The sequence below is a fragment of the Leucoraja erinacea genome, unplaced genomic scaffold, assembly GCF_028641065.1.
Source record: "Leucoraja erinacea ecotype New England unplaced genomic scaffold, Leri_hhj_1 Leri_258S, whole genome shotgun sequence".
In the NCBI taxonomy this organism is placed as follows: Eukaryota; Metazoa; Chordata; class Chondrichthyes; order Rajiformes; family Rajidae; genus Leucoraja; species Leucoraja erinaceus.
The window spans coordinates 107,501-123,006 of record NW_026576159.1 but is presented as its reverse complement, the minus strand read 5'-3'; the positions used below and the strand labels follow the sequence as shown (position 1 = coordinate 123,006).

At 49.9% G+C, this 15,506-nt stretch overlaps 1 protein-coding gene across 1 annotated transcript in view; it reads left to right on the top strand.

The window, feature by feature from the left end:
- Positions 1-15,506, top strand: part of LOC129693317 (neurobeachin-like protein 2) — a gene marked incomplete at its 5' end in the record, with an annotated part of 143,723 nt that overhangs the window by 48,621 nt on the left and 79,596 nt on the right. Inside the window, 6 exons of the mRNA XM_055630164.1 lie at positions 2,905-3,621; positions 4,598-4,776; positions 7,794-7,953; positions 8,577-8,714; positions 11,259-11,561; positions 15,333-15,482. Coding sequence (XP_055486139.1) covers positions 2,905-3,621; positions 4,598-4,776; positions 7,794-7,953; positions 8,577-8,714; positions 11,259-11,561; positions 15,333-15,482 — 1,647 coding nt within the window. The remainder of the gene's footprint in view (positions 1-2,904; positions 3,622-4,597; positions 4,777-7,793; positions 7,954-8,576; positions 8,715-11,258; positions 11,562-15,332; positions 15,483-15,506) is intronic.

Genomic DNA, 15,506 nt, shown 5'->3' with positions numbered 1-15,506 from the left:
CTAGAGAGTGTGAGATATAGGGAGAGGTTGAGTAGGCTGGGTCTCTATTCCCTGGAGCGCAGGAGGATGAGGGGTGATCTTATAGAGGTGTACAAAATCATGAGAGGAATAGATCGGGTAGATGCACAGAGTCTCTTGCCCAGAGTAGGGGAATCGAGGACCAGAGGACATAGGGGCAAGGTGAAGGGGAAAAGATTTAATAGGAATCTGAGGGGTAACTTTTTCACACAAAGGGCGGTGGGTGTATGGAACAAGCTGCCAGAGGAGGTAGTTGAGGCTGGGACTATCCCAACGTTTAAGAAACAGTTAGACAGGCACATGGATAGGACAGGTTTGGTGGGATATGGACCAAGCGCAGGCAGCTGGGACTAGTTTAGCTGGGCCGGTGTGGGCAAGTTGGACCTGTTTCCACACTATGACACTCTATGACTAATATTATAGTTATTTAAGAGGTTATATTAATCTGAGACGATGGCCTCTGGGCCTAGTCCTTCACAGTCTACCTGCAGAAACGGTTCTTGTTTCATAGACCAGATTGTATGTCGCTTCTAAATTACTGGATTTACTGATGAACATAATCTCGGATACGGCTGAGAAATCTCCGCGATTTGGATCTGTGAGACAAAGGTTCCAATCACCTCAGGATCTTCCTGCATTTCGCAAATTCTTTTGTCCAAAGTCAGCAGTCGAGGTGCTCACTGCTAATGCATTGAGCAAGGTCGTGCACAAAATCGTGAGAGGAATTTTGGGACGTCTAACATGGGCAGGACCTGCACAGTGAATGGCAGGGCTCTGGGTAGTGTTGTAGAGCAGAGGGATCTAGGAGTACAGGTGCATGGTTCCTTGAAGGTCGAGTCGCAGGGAGATAAGGTGGTCAAAAAGGCTTTTGCCACTGGCCTTCATCAGTCAGAGTATTGAGTTTAGAAGCTGGGAGGTCATGTTGCAGTTGTATAAGACGTTGGTGATGCCACATTTAGAATATTGTTTAAGAAGGAACTGCAGGTGCTGGAATAATCGAAGGTAGACAAAAATGCTGGAGAAACTCAGCGGGTGAGGCAGCATCTATGGAGCGAAGGAATAGGTGACGTTTCGGGCCAACCCTTCTTCAGACTGATGTGGGGGTGGGGGGGAAGAAGAAAGGAAGAGGCGGAGACAGTGGGCTGTGGGAGAACTGGGAAGGGGAGGGGAAGGAGGGAGAAAGCAGGGACTACCTGAAATTGGAGAAGTCAATGTTCATACCGCTGGGGTGTAAACTGCCCGAGCGAAATATGAGGTGCTGCTCCTCCAATTGACGGTGGGAGTATATATATATTGTTCTGGGCACCATGTTGTAGGAAATTATTTTTTTCAAGCTGGAAATGTTACGAGGATGTTGCCAGGACTAGAGGGTGTGAGCTGCAGGGAGCGGTTGAGGAGGCTGGGTCTCTATTCCATGGAGCTCAGGAGGATGAGGGGTGATCATGAGAGAAATCGATGAGTGAGACGCACACAGTCTCTTGCCCAGAGAAGAGGAATCGAGAGCCAGGTGACTTTGTGACTTTTACAGTGAAAAGCTTTGTTTTGCATGCTATGTAATCAAATCAGATAATACTATGCATACATATAAACTCCAGTACAATAGATAGAGCTAAGCGGAAGGTACAGAGTGTAGAATATAGTTCTCAGCATTGTAGCGCATCAGATCCACAGACAAAAAGTGTAAGAAGGAATGCAGATGCTGGTTTAAGTCGAAGGTAAACACAAAATGCTGGAGTAACTCAGCGGGTGAGGCAGCATCTGTGGAGAGAAGGAATAGGTGACGTTTCGGGTTGAGACCCTTCCTCAGAGTGAAGAAGGGTCTTGACCAAAATCGTCACCCATTCCTTCTCTCCACAGATGCTGCCTCACCCGCTGAGCTACTCCAGCATTTTGTGTTTAGTTCCAGAGACAAAGTCCAATGTCCGCAGCGGGGTAGAGGTGGGGTATAAATGTGAGGTTATCCAATAAATGTGAGGTTATCCATTTTGGTGGCAAAAGCAGGAAAGCAGACTATTATCTAAATGGTGGCCGACTAGGAAAAGGGGAGATGCAGCGAGACCTGGGTGTCATGGTACACCAGTCATTGAAAATAGGCATGCAGGTGCAGCAGGCAGTGAAGAAAGCAAATGGTATGTTAGCTTTCATAGCAAAGGGATTTGAGTATAGGAGCAGGGAGGTTCTACTGCAGTTGTACAGGGTCTTGGTGAGACCACACCTGGAGTATTGCGTACAGTTTTGGTCTCCACATCTGAGGAAGGGCATTATTGCCATAGAGGGAGTGCAGAGAAGGTTCACCAGGCTGATTCCTGGGATGTCAGGAATGTCTTATGAAGAAAGACTGGATAGACTTGGTTTATACTCTCTAGAATTTAGGAGATTGAGAGGGGATCTTATAGAAACTTACAAAATTCTTAAGGGGTTGGACAGGCTAGATGCAGGAAGATTGTTCCCGATGTTGGGGAAGTCCAGGACAAGAGGTCACAGCTTAAGGATAAGGGGGAAATCCTTTAAAACCGAGATGAGAAGAACTTTATTTCACACAGAGAGTGGTGAATCTCTGGAACTCTCTGCCGCAGAGGGTAGTCGAGGCCAGTTCATTGGCTATATTTAGATGTGGCCCTTGTGGCTAAGGGGATCAGAGGGTATGGAGAGAAGGCAGGTACGGGATACTGAGTTGGATGATCAGCCATGATCATATTGAATGGCGGTGCCGGCTCGAAGGGCCGAATGGCCTACTCCTGCACCTAATTTTTATGTTTCTATGAATGGGACAGTACCCTAGCTTACTGGAAGGGCCGTTCAGAAGCCTGATAACACAGAGGGGAAGAAGCTGTTCCTGAGCCTGGTTTCGGAGTGTTGAGTTGCTCCTCTCCTTTCCTCTTGCAGCTTTTCCATCTGATTTACTCCCAGCACGATATTGTCCGCCAATTGGCCAAGCAGGCTGGGTGGCAGGACAACCTGACCAAACTGTACGTCAAGGAGTCGTACGAGTCTCGGGAGGCCAGCCTATCCAGCTCGCTGACCAGTTACTCCATACAACTGCTGAAGAACTCGTACCAGAACCAAGATGCGCTGCAGGAGCCTGGCCAGGAGGCGCTGAAACGCATGAGCAGCCAGCCGGACTACCAGGACTGTGACGTCTTCCTTCCCTTCAGCATGGATCTCAGCGACGACATCTCGGAGGGACAATCCGACGTCTCCATGTCTCCCGGTTTCCAACCGGGCAAGATGAAGGGCTTTGACTCCTTGAACTTCAAGTCGTTCGATCCGTTGGAGCACGCCAACCCCATAGACATCCCCGGCGCGGGGGAGGCCCTCCCCGCCGACCTCGTGGAGGAGGGATTCTACCAGCCCCTGTCTCCCTTCACCGTTCCCACCTTCGACCTGGGGCCGGAGCTGGGCAGCGCCAGCTCGTTCACCACCGTGGAGAGCGGCAACCTCACCCCCGTCAGCAAGTCGGAGACGCCCTCCCCCCTCGAGAGTTTCAAACCCTTCCCTGGAGCCCGCACCTGGAAAAGCTCCAGCCTCTCCAACGTCCTGGACGACACCAGCTACCAGGACAACCTGCCCAGCGACGATGCCTCCAACACCAGCAACCCACAGGTGACCACCCGCCTTGCACTACTGTTACACAACTGGCCTTGCACTACTCTTACGCAACCCACTCACACCACTCTTACACAACTCGCTCACTATTCTTACACAACCCGCTCACTACTCTTACACAACCCGCTCACACCACTCTTACACAACCCGCTCACACCACTCTTACACAACTCGCTCACTATTCTTACACAACTAGCTCACACCACTCTTGCACAACTCGCTCACTATTCTTACACAACTAGATCACACTACTCTTACACACTAGCTCACACTACTCTTACACAACCCGCGCACTATTCTTACACAACTAGCTCACACTATTCTTACACAACCCGCACACTACTCTTACACAACTAGCTCACACACTACTCTTACACAACCCGCTCACTATTCTTACACAACTAGCTCACACTATTCTTACACAACCCGCACACTACTCTTACACAACTAGCTCACACTATTCTTACACAACCCGCTCACTATTCTTACACAACTAGCTCACACTATTCTTACACAACCCACTCACACCACTCTTACACAACTAGCCTCGCACTACTGTTACACAACTGGCCTTGCACTATTCTTACACAACCCACTCACACCACTCTTACACAACTAGCCTCGCACTACTGTTACACAACTGGCCTTGCACTATTCTTACACAACCCACTCACACCACTCTTACACAACTAGCTCACACTATTCTTACACAACCCGCTCGCACTACTGTTACACAAACAGCCTTACACTACTCCTACACAATCAGCCTCGCACTACTCTTACACTATTTCCTTGCGCCTCCACCTCCTCTCACCGCCCTCTCCCCGACCCAGACGTTGTCCCGTCTCCGGAAGCACCGTCCTGCCGGATCTGGTTGGGTCTCTGGTTGGGGGAGACGGATCTCGCTGGCCGGCCGGCCGGCTGTGGATCTGGACGTCAGCCGGCTCATTTTTTTCTCTTTCCGCTTTGGCAGCAAACGCCCGAGGAGGAACTCTGCAACCTGCTGACCAACATCATCTTCTCCGTCACCTGGCGCGGGGTGGAGGGGTGCGAGGACGTGGCGTGGAAGGAACGAGGGCAGGTCTTCTCCGTCCTGACCAAGCTCGGCGCGGCCTGTGAGCTGGTGTGTCCCCCGGATGAAATCAAGAGAAGGTCGGTCTGGCAACTTCACTTCATTTTTTAGAAGTTAAAACCCCGGTCAAAAAGCATTTTTGTCTACCGTTCATTTGTAGCTGTAATCTCGTCCCCCTAATCATAAGTTCTAGGAGCAGAAACAAGCCAATAGGCCCATCAGGTCTACTCCGTCATGCTGCTCCGCTGATATATCCATCCCTCCTCACTCCAATATATGCCTTCTCCCCATAACCTCTGACACCCGTACTAATCAAAAATCTATCTATCTCTGCCTTACGTACATGTCTTTATAACAAGAGGAGTTGAGTATAGGAGCAAAGAGGTCCTTCTGCAGTTGTACAGAGCCCTAGTGGGACCACACCTAGAGTATTGTGTGCAGTTTTGGTCCCCTAATTTGAGGAAGGACATTCTTGTTATTGAGGGAGTGCAGCGTAGGTTTACAAGGTTAATTCCTGGGATGGCGGGACTGTCAGATGTTGAGAGAATGGAGCGGCTGGGCTTGTACACTCTGGAGTTTAGAAGGATGAGAGGGCATCTCATTGAAACATATAAGATAGCTTGGACACGCTAGAGGCAGGAAACATGTTCCTGATGTTGGGGGAGTCCAGAACCAGGGGCCACACAGTTTAAGAATAAGGGGTAAGCCATTTAGAATGGAGACGAGGAAACACTTTTTCACCCAGAGAGTTGTGAGTGTGGAATTCTCTGCCTCAGAGGGCGGTGGAGGCGGGTTCTCTGGATGCTTTCCAGAGAGAGCTAGATAGGGCTCTTAAAGATAGTGGAGTCAGGGGATATGGGGAGAAGGCGGGAACGGGGTACTGATTGGGGATGATCAGCCATGATCACATTGAATGGCGGTGCTGGCGCGAAGGGCCGAATGGCCTACTCCTGCACCTATTGTCTATTGTCTAAACACGTGGTACTTCATCACGAGTATTTTTTTACTCGTGGACTTTTTTCACACTGTTGAAAAAACTTCACGAGTTACGAGTTCTTATGTTTAAGAAAGAACTGCAGTTGCTGGAAACTCGCATCGTGGGACAAGGTAGACAAAAATGCTGGATAAACTCAGCGGGTGAGGCAGCATCTAGATGCTGCCTCACCCGCTGAGTTTCTCCAGCATTTTTGTCAACCTTTCATTTTTAGATGTCATCTCTTCCCCCTAATCATAAGGTCATAAGGAGCAGATACAAGCCATTCGGCCCATGTCTAAACCCTCATTCAATCATGGCTGATCCATCTCTCCCTCCTAACCCCATTCTCCCCATAACCCCTGACACCCGCACTAATCAAGAATCTATCTATCTCTGCCTCAAAAATATCCATTGACTTGTCCTCCACAGCCTTCTGTGGCAAAGAATTCCACAGATTCACCACCCTCTGACTATATCCGACGATGGCCTCCATGATCACAATGAATGGTGGCGCTGGCTCGAAGGGCCAAATGGCCTACTCCTGCACCTATTTTCTATGTTTGAAATGAGGAGGAAATTCTTTAGCTGGAGGGCAGTGAATCTGTGGAATTCATTGCCACAGACAACTGTGGATATTTTTAAGTTGGAGATCGATAGGTACTTGATTAGTGCGGGGGTCACAAGGTCATAAGGAATAGGCATAGAATTAGGCCATTTGGCCCATCAAGTCTACTCCGCCTTTCAATCATGGCTGATCTATCTCTCCCTCCTAACCCCAGAGTCTAAAGAAGGGTCTCGACCCAAAACGTCACCCATTCCTTCTCTCCAGGGATGCTGCCTGGCACGCTGAATTACTCCAGCATTTTGTGTCTATCTTCGGTGTAAACCTGCATCTGCAGTTCCCCTCAACCTCTTCTCCCCATAACTTCTGGCACCAGTGCTAATCAAGAATCTATCTCTCAAACGTTGCCTATTTCCTTCGCTCCATGGATGCTGCTGCACCCGCTGAGTTTCTCCAGCACTTTTGTCTACCTTCGATTTTCCAGCATCTGCAGTTCCTTCTTAAACAATCTATCTCTCTCTGCCTTGTGGGGTTATGGGGAGAAGGCAGGAGAATGGGGTTGAGAGGAAGAGGTAGAAACGTTGGAAGATTCAAGATACAATTTAATTGTCATTTGGACCCCTTGAGGTCCAAACGAAATGTCGTTTTCTGCAGCCATACATTACAAACAAATAGACACAAGACATAATTTACATAAACATCCATCACATCGCTGTGATGGAAGGCCAAAAAAACTTATCTCTCCACTGCACTCTCCCCCCCCCGATGTCAGAGTCAAAGTCAAAGCCCCCGGCTGGCGATGGCGATTGTCCCGCGGCCATTAAAGCCACGCCGGGTGGTGCGAGGTCGCACACCGGGTCTTGGTGTTAGAGCCCCCGGCGGGCGCTCGCAGAGTCCCGCGGCCATTCCAAGCCGCGCGGGGCGGTGATGTCAGGCCCCGCTCCAGGAGCTCTTTAAACCCCGCAACTCGGGCGGGAGAAGTCGGACGGTCATACCCTGAAAAGCGGTCTCCCTCCAGGGACCCGCGGGCTCCCGGTTTAGAAGCCGTCCGCCAGACCCGCAGTTGCAGCCTCCGAATCTCCGGAGGTCGGGACGCGCTGGAGCAGGAGCAGCAGTTGGCGCTCTACCACCGCTCCACCCGCTCTGGACTCGGCCAGCCTCCGCGACGGTGAGGTGAGTCGTCTTGCACCAGAGTCCCCGGCCCTTCCTGTTAGAGGCCGCTCCTCGTTGCAGCCCCAACGACAACAGAGACCCGACAAAGAAAAGGTCGGGTCTCCCGTGCAGGGAGAGATGATTAAAGGTTACCCCCTCCCACCCCCCCCCCCCCCACACACACACCCCAACAAAAAAATAACAAAAACTACATAGAAACATAGACAAAAAATAATAAAACGCAGACGGGCTGCAGAGGCCGCTGCTGACGAGAGTCACGCCGCCTACGCCTACAAGAAGTCCCTAGTGCAACCAAAGCCCAGACCACCGTGAGTCACAGACGTTGGGTTGGGTTGGGTGGGCGTTCCGCTGGGCTGAGTGTGTGACCACTTCTCTTCCGCCCACAGCCTGCTGGAGATGATGTTGGAGTCCGCGTTCACCGACATTAAAGACGCCACCAGTAACATGTTGACCAGCCACGTCCACAACGCTCTGAAGCTGCTCCGACTTCTTCAAGACTTCCTCTTCTCAGAAGGAGAGAGCAATCCAGCGCTGTGGAGTGAAAAGGTAAAGAGTGAGGAGGGGGTGGGTTGGAAGATTGGGGTCGGGGACGGGAGGGTTAGAGATAGTGCTGGGGGGTTGTTGGGGTTGTTAATTCCCGGGATGGCGGGACGGTCATACGCTGAGAGAATGGAGCAGCTGGGCTTGTACACTCTGGAGTTTAGAAGGATGAGAGGGAATCTCATTGAAACATATAAGATTATTAAGGGTTTAAGAGGGAACTGCAGATGCTGGAGAATCGAAGGTTACACAAAAAAGCTGGAGAAACTCAGCGGGTGCAGCAGCATCTATGGAGCGAAGAAGGGTTTCGGCCCGAAACGTTGCCTATTTCCTTCGCTCCATAGATGCTGCTGCACCCGCTGAGTTTCTCCAGCTTTTTTGTGTAACCTAAGATTATTAAGGGTTTGGACACGCTAGAGGCAGGAAACATGTTCCTGATGTTGGGGGAGTCTAGAACCAGGGCCCACAGTTTAAGAATAAGGGGTAAGCCATTGAGAACAGAGACAAGGAAACACTCTTGTTATGAAGGCCAACATGGCATTAGCTGAGAGATGCGGTGTGTTGAATGCTGGAGCAGGTGAAACATACGGCGTGGTGTGTGAATGTTAAACTACCCTTCTTGTTTCCAGATCTTGGAAGGGAGCATCAACCTACTGGACAAACTGTCCGTTTGGTTCCATTCAGACAACAGCACGCCAGACCTGAAGGAAATGGCCCAGATCGGCCTCAGGTTGATCCTGGGCTACATGGTACAAGACGATATGCAGGTTTGTACAACACCTCAGCCCGCACCAACATCGCCACATCTTCTAGCTCAGGCACAACATGTTGGAGTCACTCAGCGGGACAGGCAGTGTCTCTGGGGAGAAGGAATGGGTGACGTTTCAGCTCATAAGGTCAATAGACAATAAGGTGCAGGAGTAGGCCATTCGGCCCTTCGAGCCAGCACCGCCATTCAATGTGATCATGGCTGATCATCCCTAATCAGTACCCCATTCCTGCCTTCTCCCCACATCCCCTGACTCCGCTATTTTTAAGAGCCCCATCTAGCTCCCTCTTGAAAGTATCCACAGACTCACAACTCTATGTGAAAAAGTGTTTCCTCATCTCCGTTCTAAGTGGATTACCCCTTATTCTTAAACTGTGGCCTCTGGTTCTGGACTCCCCCAACATCGGGAACATGTATCTTGCCTCCAGCGTGCCCAAACTCTTAACAATCTTATCTGCTCCTATTACTTCTATCATGAGTGATAGGAGCAGAATTAGGCCATTCGCCCCATCTACAGATGGTCAAAGGATATATAGTTAGAAAGGAGATGAGGAGAAATGTCTTTAGCCAGAGGGCGGTGAATCTGTGGAATTAATTGCCACAGGCAACTGTGGATATTTTAAAGTTGGAGATCGATAGGTTCTTGATTAGTGCGGGTGTCATAAGGTCATAAGGAATAGGAGTAGAATTAGGCCATTCGGCCCATCATCTACTCCACTAGCCATTCATGGCTGACCTATCTCTCCCTCCTAACCCCAGAGTCTGAAGACCAGAGTCAGTCTCAGAGCCTGGAGAAGGGTCTCGACCCAAAACGTCACCCATTCCTTCTCTCCAGAGATGCTGCCCGTACCTCTGAGTTACTCCAGCATTTTGCGTCTATCTTCGGTGCAAACCAGCATCTGCAAGTCCCCTCCTACATCTTTTAGTTGAGTTTAGTTTTGCGATACAGTGTGGAAACGGTCCCTTCGGCCCACCGAGTCTGCCCAGTGCATAGAGGCGCAGCGGTAGAGTTGCTGTCTTCCAGCACATCGCATTTAAGTTCACACTGCTCTAAGATTAAGCAACTAACCTACAGCTAGCCATGGTACTCGGGACTATACTGTTGCTGGTACTATCGCAACGGTTAAGAAACATTTGGGCTGGTACGTGGATAGATACAAGATACAAGATACAAGATACATTTAATTGTTATTTGGACCCCTTGAGGTCCAAACGAAATGCCGTTTCTGCAGCCATACATTACAAACAAATAGACCCAAGACACAACAACACAACATAATTTACATAAACATCCATCACATCATTGTGATGGAAGGCCAAAAACACTTATCTCTCCACTGCACTCTCCCCCCCCACGATGTCAGAGTCAAAGTCAAAGCCCCCGGCTGGCGATGGCGATTGTCCAGCTTAAAAGAGGGATGTTTTAAAACGCAGGCAGGTGGAACGCGCCAAAATGGGACATGACATGGCTGAGGGCAAGATTGGGTGTGTTTTCAAGGCTGTATGACTCTATGACCCCGTGTGTGTGTGTGTGTGTGTGTGTGTGTGTGTGTGTGTGTGTGTGTGTGTAGGATAAATAATGTGAGCGATGGGGACCGCTGGTCGGTGCGGACTCGTTGGCGACGAAGGGCCTGTTTCCGCGTTGTATCTCTAAATGGCTATAAGATATTTTTGGTAGACAAAAATGCTGGAGAAACTCAGCGGGTGAGGCAGCATCTATGGAGCGAAGGAATAGGCGACATTTACGGGTCCAGACACTTGACCCAAAAACGTCGCGTATTCCTTTGCTCCACAGATGTCTCTCCCGTTGAGTTTCTCCAGCATTTTTGTCTGCCTTCGATTTTCCAGCATCTGCAGTTCTTTCTTAAACATAGGAACATAGAAACATAGAAAATAGGTGCAGGAGGAGGCCATTCGGCCCTACGAGCCAGCACTGCCATTCATTGTGATCATGGCTGATCGTCCCCTATCAATAACCCGTACCTGCCTTCTCCCCACATCCCTTGACTCCACTAGCCCCTAGAGCTCTATCTAACTCTCTCTTAAATCCATCCTGTGATTTGGCCTCCACTGCCCTCTGTGGCAGGGAATTCCACAAATTCGCCACTCTCTGTGGGAAAAAGTGTTTCCTCGTCTCCTTTCTAAATGGCTTACCCCTTATTCTTAAACTGTGGCCCCTGGTTCTGGACTCCCCCAACATCGGGAACATGTTTCCTGCCTCTAGCGTGTCCAAACCCTTAATAATCTTATATGTTTCAAAGAGAAGCCCTCTCATCCATCTATACGCCAGTGAGTACAAGCCTAGTCTTTTCAATCTTTCCTCATATGACAGTCCCACCATCCCAGGGATCAATCTCGTGAGCCTATGCTGCACTGCCTCAATCACAAGGATGTCCTTCCTCAAATTCGGAGACCAAAACTGTACACAATACTCCAGATGTGGTTTTACCAGATCTTACCATAATATATATTTGAATGCATTGTGTCTATCTATGTTGTGTGCGGTTGCTGGTTTGAGCGTGTTCTCTGCCGCCCCCTACAGGTGTGCGCCATGGCGTGCGTGAAGCTGCACAGCCTGCTACAGACCATGCCCATCCACAAGGAGGAGGCGTGCTACCTGCTGGGCAGGCTGGACCTGCCTCTGCGGCAATCCATCCAGCAGAGGTCGGACATCTTCTCCTATCTCATGCCCATCGTACGCACATTGATGGACCAGTGCTACCAGCTGCTGGAGCTCCAGTACCAGCTGCCCTCCTTGCCGCCCACCAACGGCAGCCCAACCTTCTACGAGGACTTCCAGCGCTTCTGCGTCACGGACGAATGGAGGTCCTTCATGGAGAAGCACGTGAGTGTTCCCCTCTCTCCGTCCATTACAGTCACACCAAACATAGAAACATATTGTATTCACTGGAGTTTAGAGGGATGAGGGGAAAATCTTATAGAACCATATACAACTATAAAAGGACTGGACAAGCTAGATGCAGGAAAAATGTTCAACATGTTGGGTGAGTCCAGAACCAGGGGCCACAGTCTTAGAATAAAGGGGAGGCCATTTAAGACTGAGGTGAGAAAAAACGTTTTCACCCAGAGAGTTGTGAATTTGTGGAATTCCCTGCCACAGAGGGCAGTGGAGGCCAAATCACCGCATGGATTTAAGAGAGAGTTAGATAGAGCTCTAGGGGCTAGTGGAGTCGAGGGATATGGGGAGAAGGCAGGCACGGGTTATTGATAGGGGACGATCAGCCATGATCACAATGAATGGCGGTGCTGGCTCGAAGGGCCGAATGGCCTCCTCTTGCACCTATTTTCTATGTTTCTATAGGTGAGGGAATAGGACATTCGGCCCTTCGAGCCAGCCACCGCCATTCAATATGATATCTCCTTCTTCTTCTTGCGTATGGCGTGCACAGCCTAATAACCCTGTCCCACGGTACGAGTTCATTCCAAGAGCTCTCCCGAGTTTAAAAAAAAAATCAAACTCGTGGTAAGCACGGAGAATGAACGTAGCGGGTACGTCGGAGCTCGGGGACATCTCTTAGCGGCTCGTAACGCTAACGGCGGGTACTCGGGAAGACTCGCTAACGGCAGGTAAGCACGGGAAGATTCGTGAAGACTTTTTAACACGTTGAAAAATGTCCACGAGAGCCCCGAGTACCGACGAGTGGCCATTACCGTAAATCTCCCAGTTCGAATCAGGGCAAATTCGGGGAGAGCTCTTGGAATGAACTCGTACAGTGGGACAGGGGTTTAAAGTTGTGATACAACTTGTTCTATTTGATCTTATTTGATTGTGTACTTCAGGTTGATTGCATTCGTCGAAACAGGGCGGACCACGTGAAGGTTGCAATCTCCCGCCCCATTCAATATGGTCATGGCTGATCATCCAAAACTCAGTACCCTGTTCCTGCTTTCTCCGCATATCCCTTGATTCCTTTAGCCCTGAGAGATGAATCTAACTCTCTCTTGAAAACATCCTGTGAATTGGCCTCCACTGCCTTCTGTGGCAGAGAATCCCAGAAGGTCACTGAGACAATGTGCAGACTGTGGTTTATAGTCAGCATGGACTCCAGGCCGAAGGGCCTGTTTCTGTGCTGTGTCTCTCTGCGGCTCCATGCGTATATTACGCACGGTGGCACAGCGGTAGAACTGCTTCCTCACCGCGCCGGAGACCCGGCTTCGATCCCAACCTCAGGTGCTGTTTGTGGGGAGTTCGCACGTTCTCACTGTGACCGCGTGGGTTTCCTCTGGATGCTCCAGTTTCCTCCCACATAGAGACATACTGCGTGGAAACAGGCCCTTCGGCCCAACATGCCCATGCCGTCCAAGATCCAGATTCAGGGGCAGTTTCTTCCCAGCTGTTATCAGGCAACTGAACCATCCTATCATTAACTAGAGGGTGGTCCTGAACTCCCATCTACCTCATTGCAGACCCTCGGACTATCTTGAGTTGGACTTTATCTTGCACCAATTATTCTCATAATCATGTATCTTCACACTGTGGGCGGCTCAATTGTAATCGTGTATTGTCTTTCCACTGACTGGATAGCATGCAACAAAAAAGCTTTTCACTGTACCTCGGTACACGTGACAATAAACTAGATTCACCACCTGCCTGTGTTTGACCCATATCCCTCTAAACCTGTCTTGCCTGTGTACCTGTCCAATTGAATTTTTATATGCTGTTATAGTATCTGCTTCAACGACCTCTTCTGCCAACTTGTTCCATCAATCCGCTACACTCTGCACGGTGGTGCAGCGGGTAGAGTCGCTGCCTCACAGCGCCGGAGACCCAGGTTCGATCCTGACTACGGGTGCTGTCTGTACGGAGTTTGGACGTTCTCTCCATGACCCGCGTGGGTTTTCTCCGAGATCTTCCGTTTCCTCACGCACTCCAAAGGCTAATTGGCTTGGTATAAGTGTAAAATTGTTCCTGGTGTTAGTATGCAGGGACCGCTGGTCGGTGCGGTCTCATAGAAACATAGAAACATAGAAAATAGGTGCAGGAGTAGGCCATTCGGCCCTTCGAGCCCACACCGCCATTCAATATGATCATGGCTGATCATCCAACTCAGTATCCCGTACCTGCCTTCTCTCCATACCCCCTGATCCCTCTAGCCACAAGGGCCACATCTAACCCCCTCTTAAATATAGCCAATGAACTGGCCTCAACTACCTTCTGTGGCAGAGAGTTCCAGAGATTCACCACTCTCTGCGTGAAAAATGTTTTTCTCATCTCGGTTCTAAAGGATTTCCCCTCTATCCTTAAGCTGTGACCCCTTGTTCTGGACTTCCCCAACATCGGGAACAATCTTCCTGCATCTAGCCTGTCCAACCCCTTAAGAATTTTGTAAGTTTCTATAAGATCCCCCCTCAATCTCCTAAATTCTAGCGAGTACAAACCAAGTCTATCCAGTCTTTCTTCATAAGACAGTCCTGACACCCCAGGAATCAGTCTGATGAACCTTCTCTGCACTCTCTCTATGGCAATAATGTCATTCCTCAGATTTGGAGACCAAAACTGTACGCAATACTCCAGGTGTGGTCTCACCAACACCCTGTACAACTGCAGCAGAACCTCTCTGCTCCTATACTCAATTCCTTTTGCTATGGGCCTTTCTACACTGTATCTCTAAACTAAACTCTGAGTGAAAAAGGTTCCCCTCGGGTTTGTATTAAACCTTGCCAGATTCATAGTGACACAGCGTGGAAACAGGCCCTTCGGCCCAACTTGCCCACTCTGGCCAACATGTCCCAGCTACACTAGTCCCACCCGCCCGCATTTGGTCCATATCCCTCCAAACCTGTCCTATCCATGTACCTGTCTAATTGTTTCTTAAATGTTGGAATAGTCCCAGCCTCAACTACCTCCTCTGGCAGCTCGTTCTATACACCCACCACCCTTTGTGTGAAAAAGTTACCCCTCAGATTCCTATTAAATCTTTTCCACTTCATCTTAAAGCTATGTCTTCTGATCCTCGATGCCCCTACTCTGGGCAAGAGACTCTGTGCGTCCACCCGATCTATTCCTCTCATGATTTTATACACCTCTATAAGACCACCTCTCATCCTCCTGCGCTCCAGGGAATAGAGACTTAGCCTGTTCAACCTCTCCCCGTAGCTCACACTCTCTAGTCCTGGCAACATCCTCGTAAATCTTCTCGGTACCCTTTCCAGCTTGACAACATCTTTCCTATAACGTGGTGGCCAGAACTGCCCAAAACACCTACCAGCTGCACCACTTTTTAGTTTAGTTTAGTTTCGAGATACAGCGTGGAAACAGGCCCTTGAGCCCACCGGGTCCGCGCCGACCAGCGACCCCCGCACACTAACACTATCCTACACCCGCTAGGGATTTTTGTTACACTTACCAAGCCAATTAACCTACAAACTTTTATGTTGTTGGAGTGTGGGAGGAAACCGAAGATCTCGGAGAACGTACAAACTCCGTACAGACAGCGCCCGTAGTCGGGATGGAACCCGGGTCTCCGGCGCTGCATTCGCTGTAAGGCAGCAACTGTAGCGCTGCGCCACATGAGCGGCCCGAGAGAGGTGTCGCTCTCTTTCAGTGGCGAACGTGTTGTATCGGGCGTGATTTCTTGCCGCTGTGTTCCCGCAGGTTTTAAAAGCCATGGATCAATATGAGTCGGACACGTTTGACGCAAGCCATAAACTGATGTCCGACTTCTGGAACTCCTGCTACGACTCTCTGATGAGTAGCGCTCTACGGAGGGAGCATGAGCGGGGAGAGAGTCGCTCCAAGTTCCAGGTAACGTTACAACCGGCCAACATT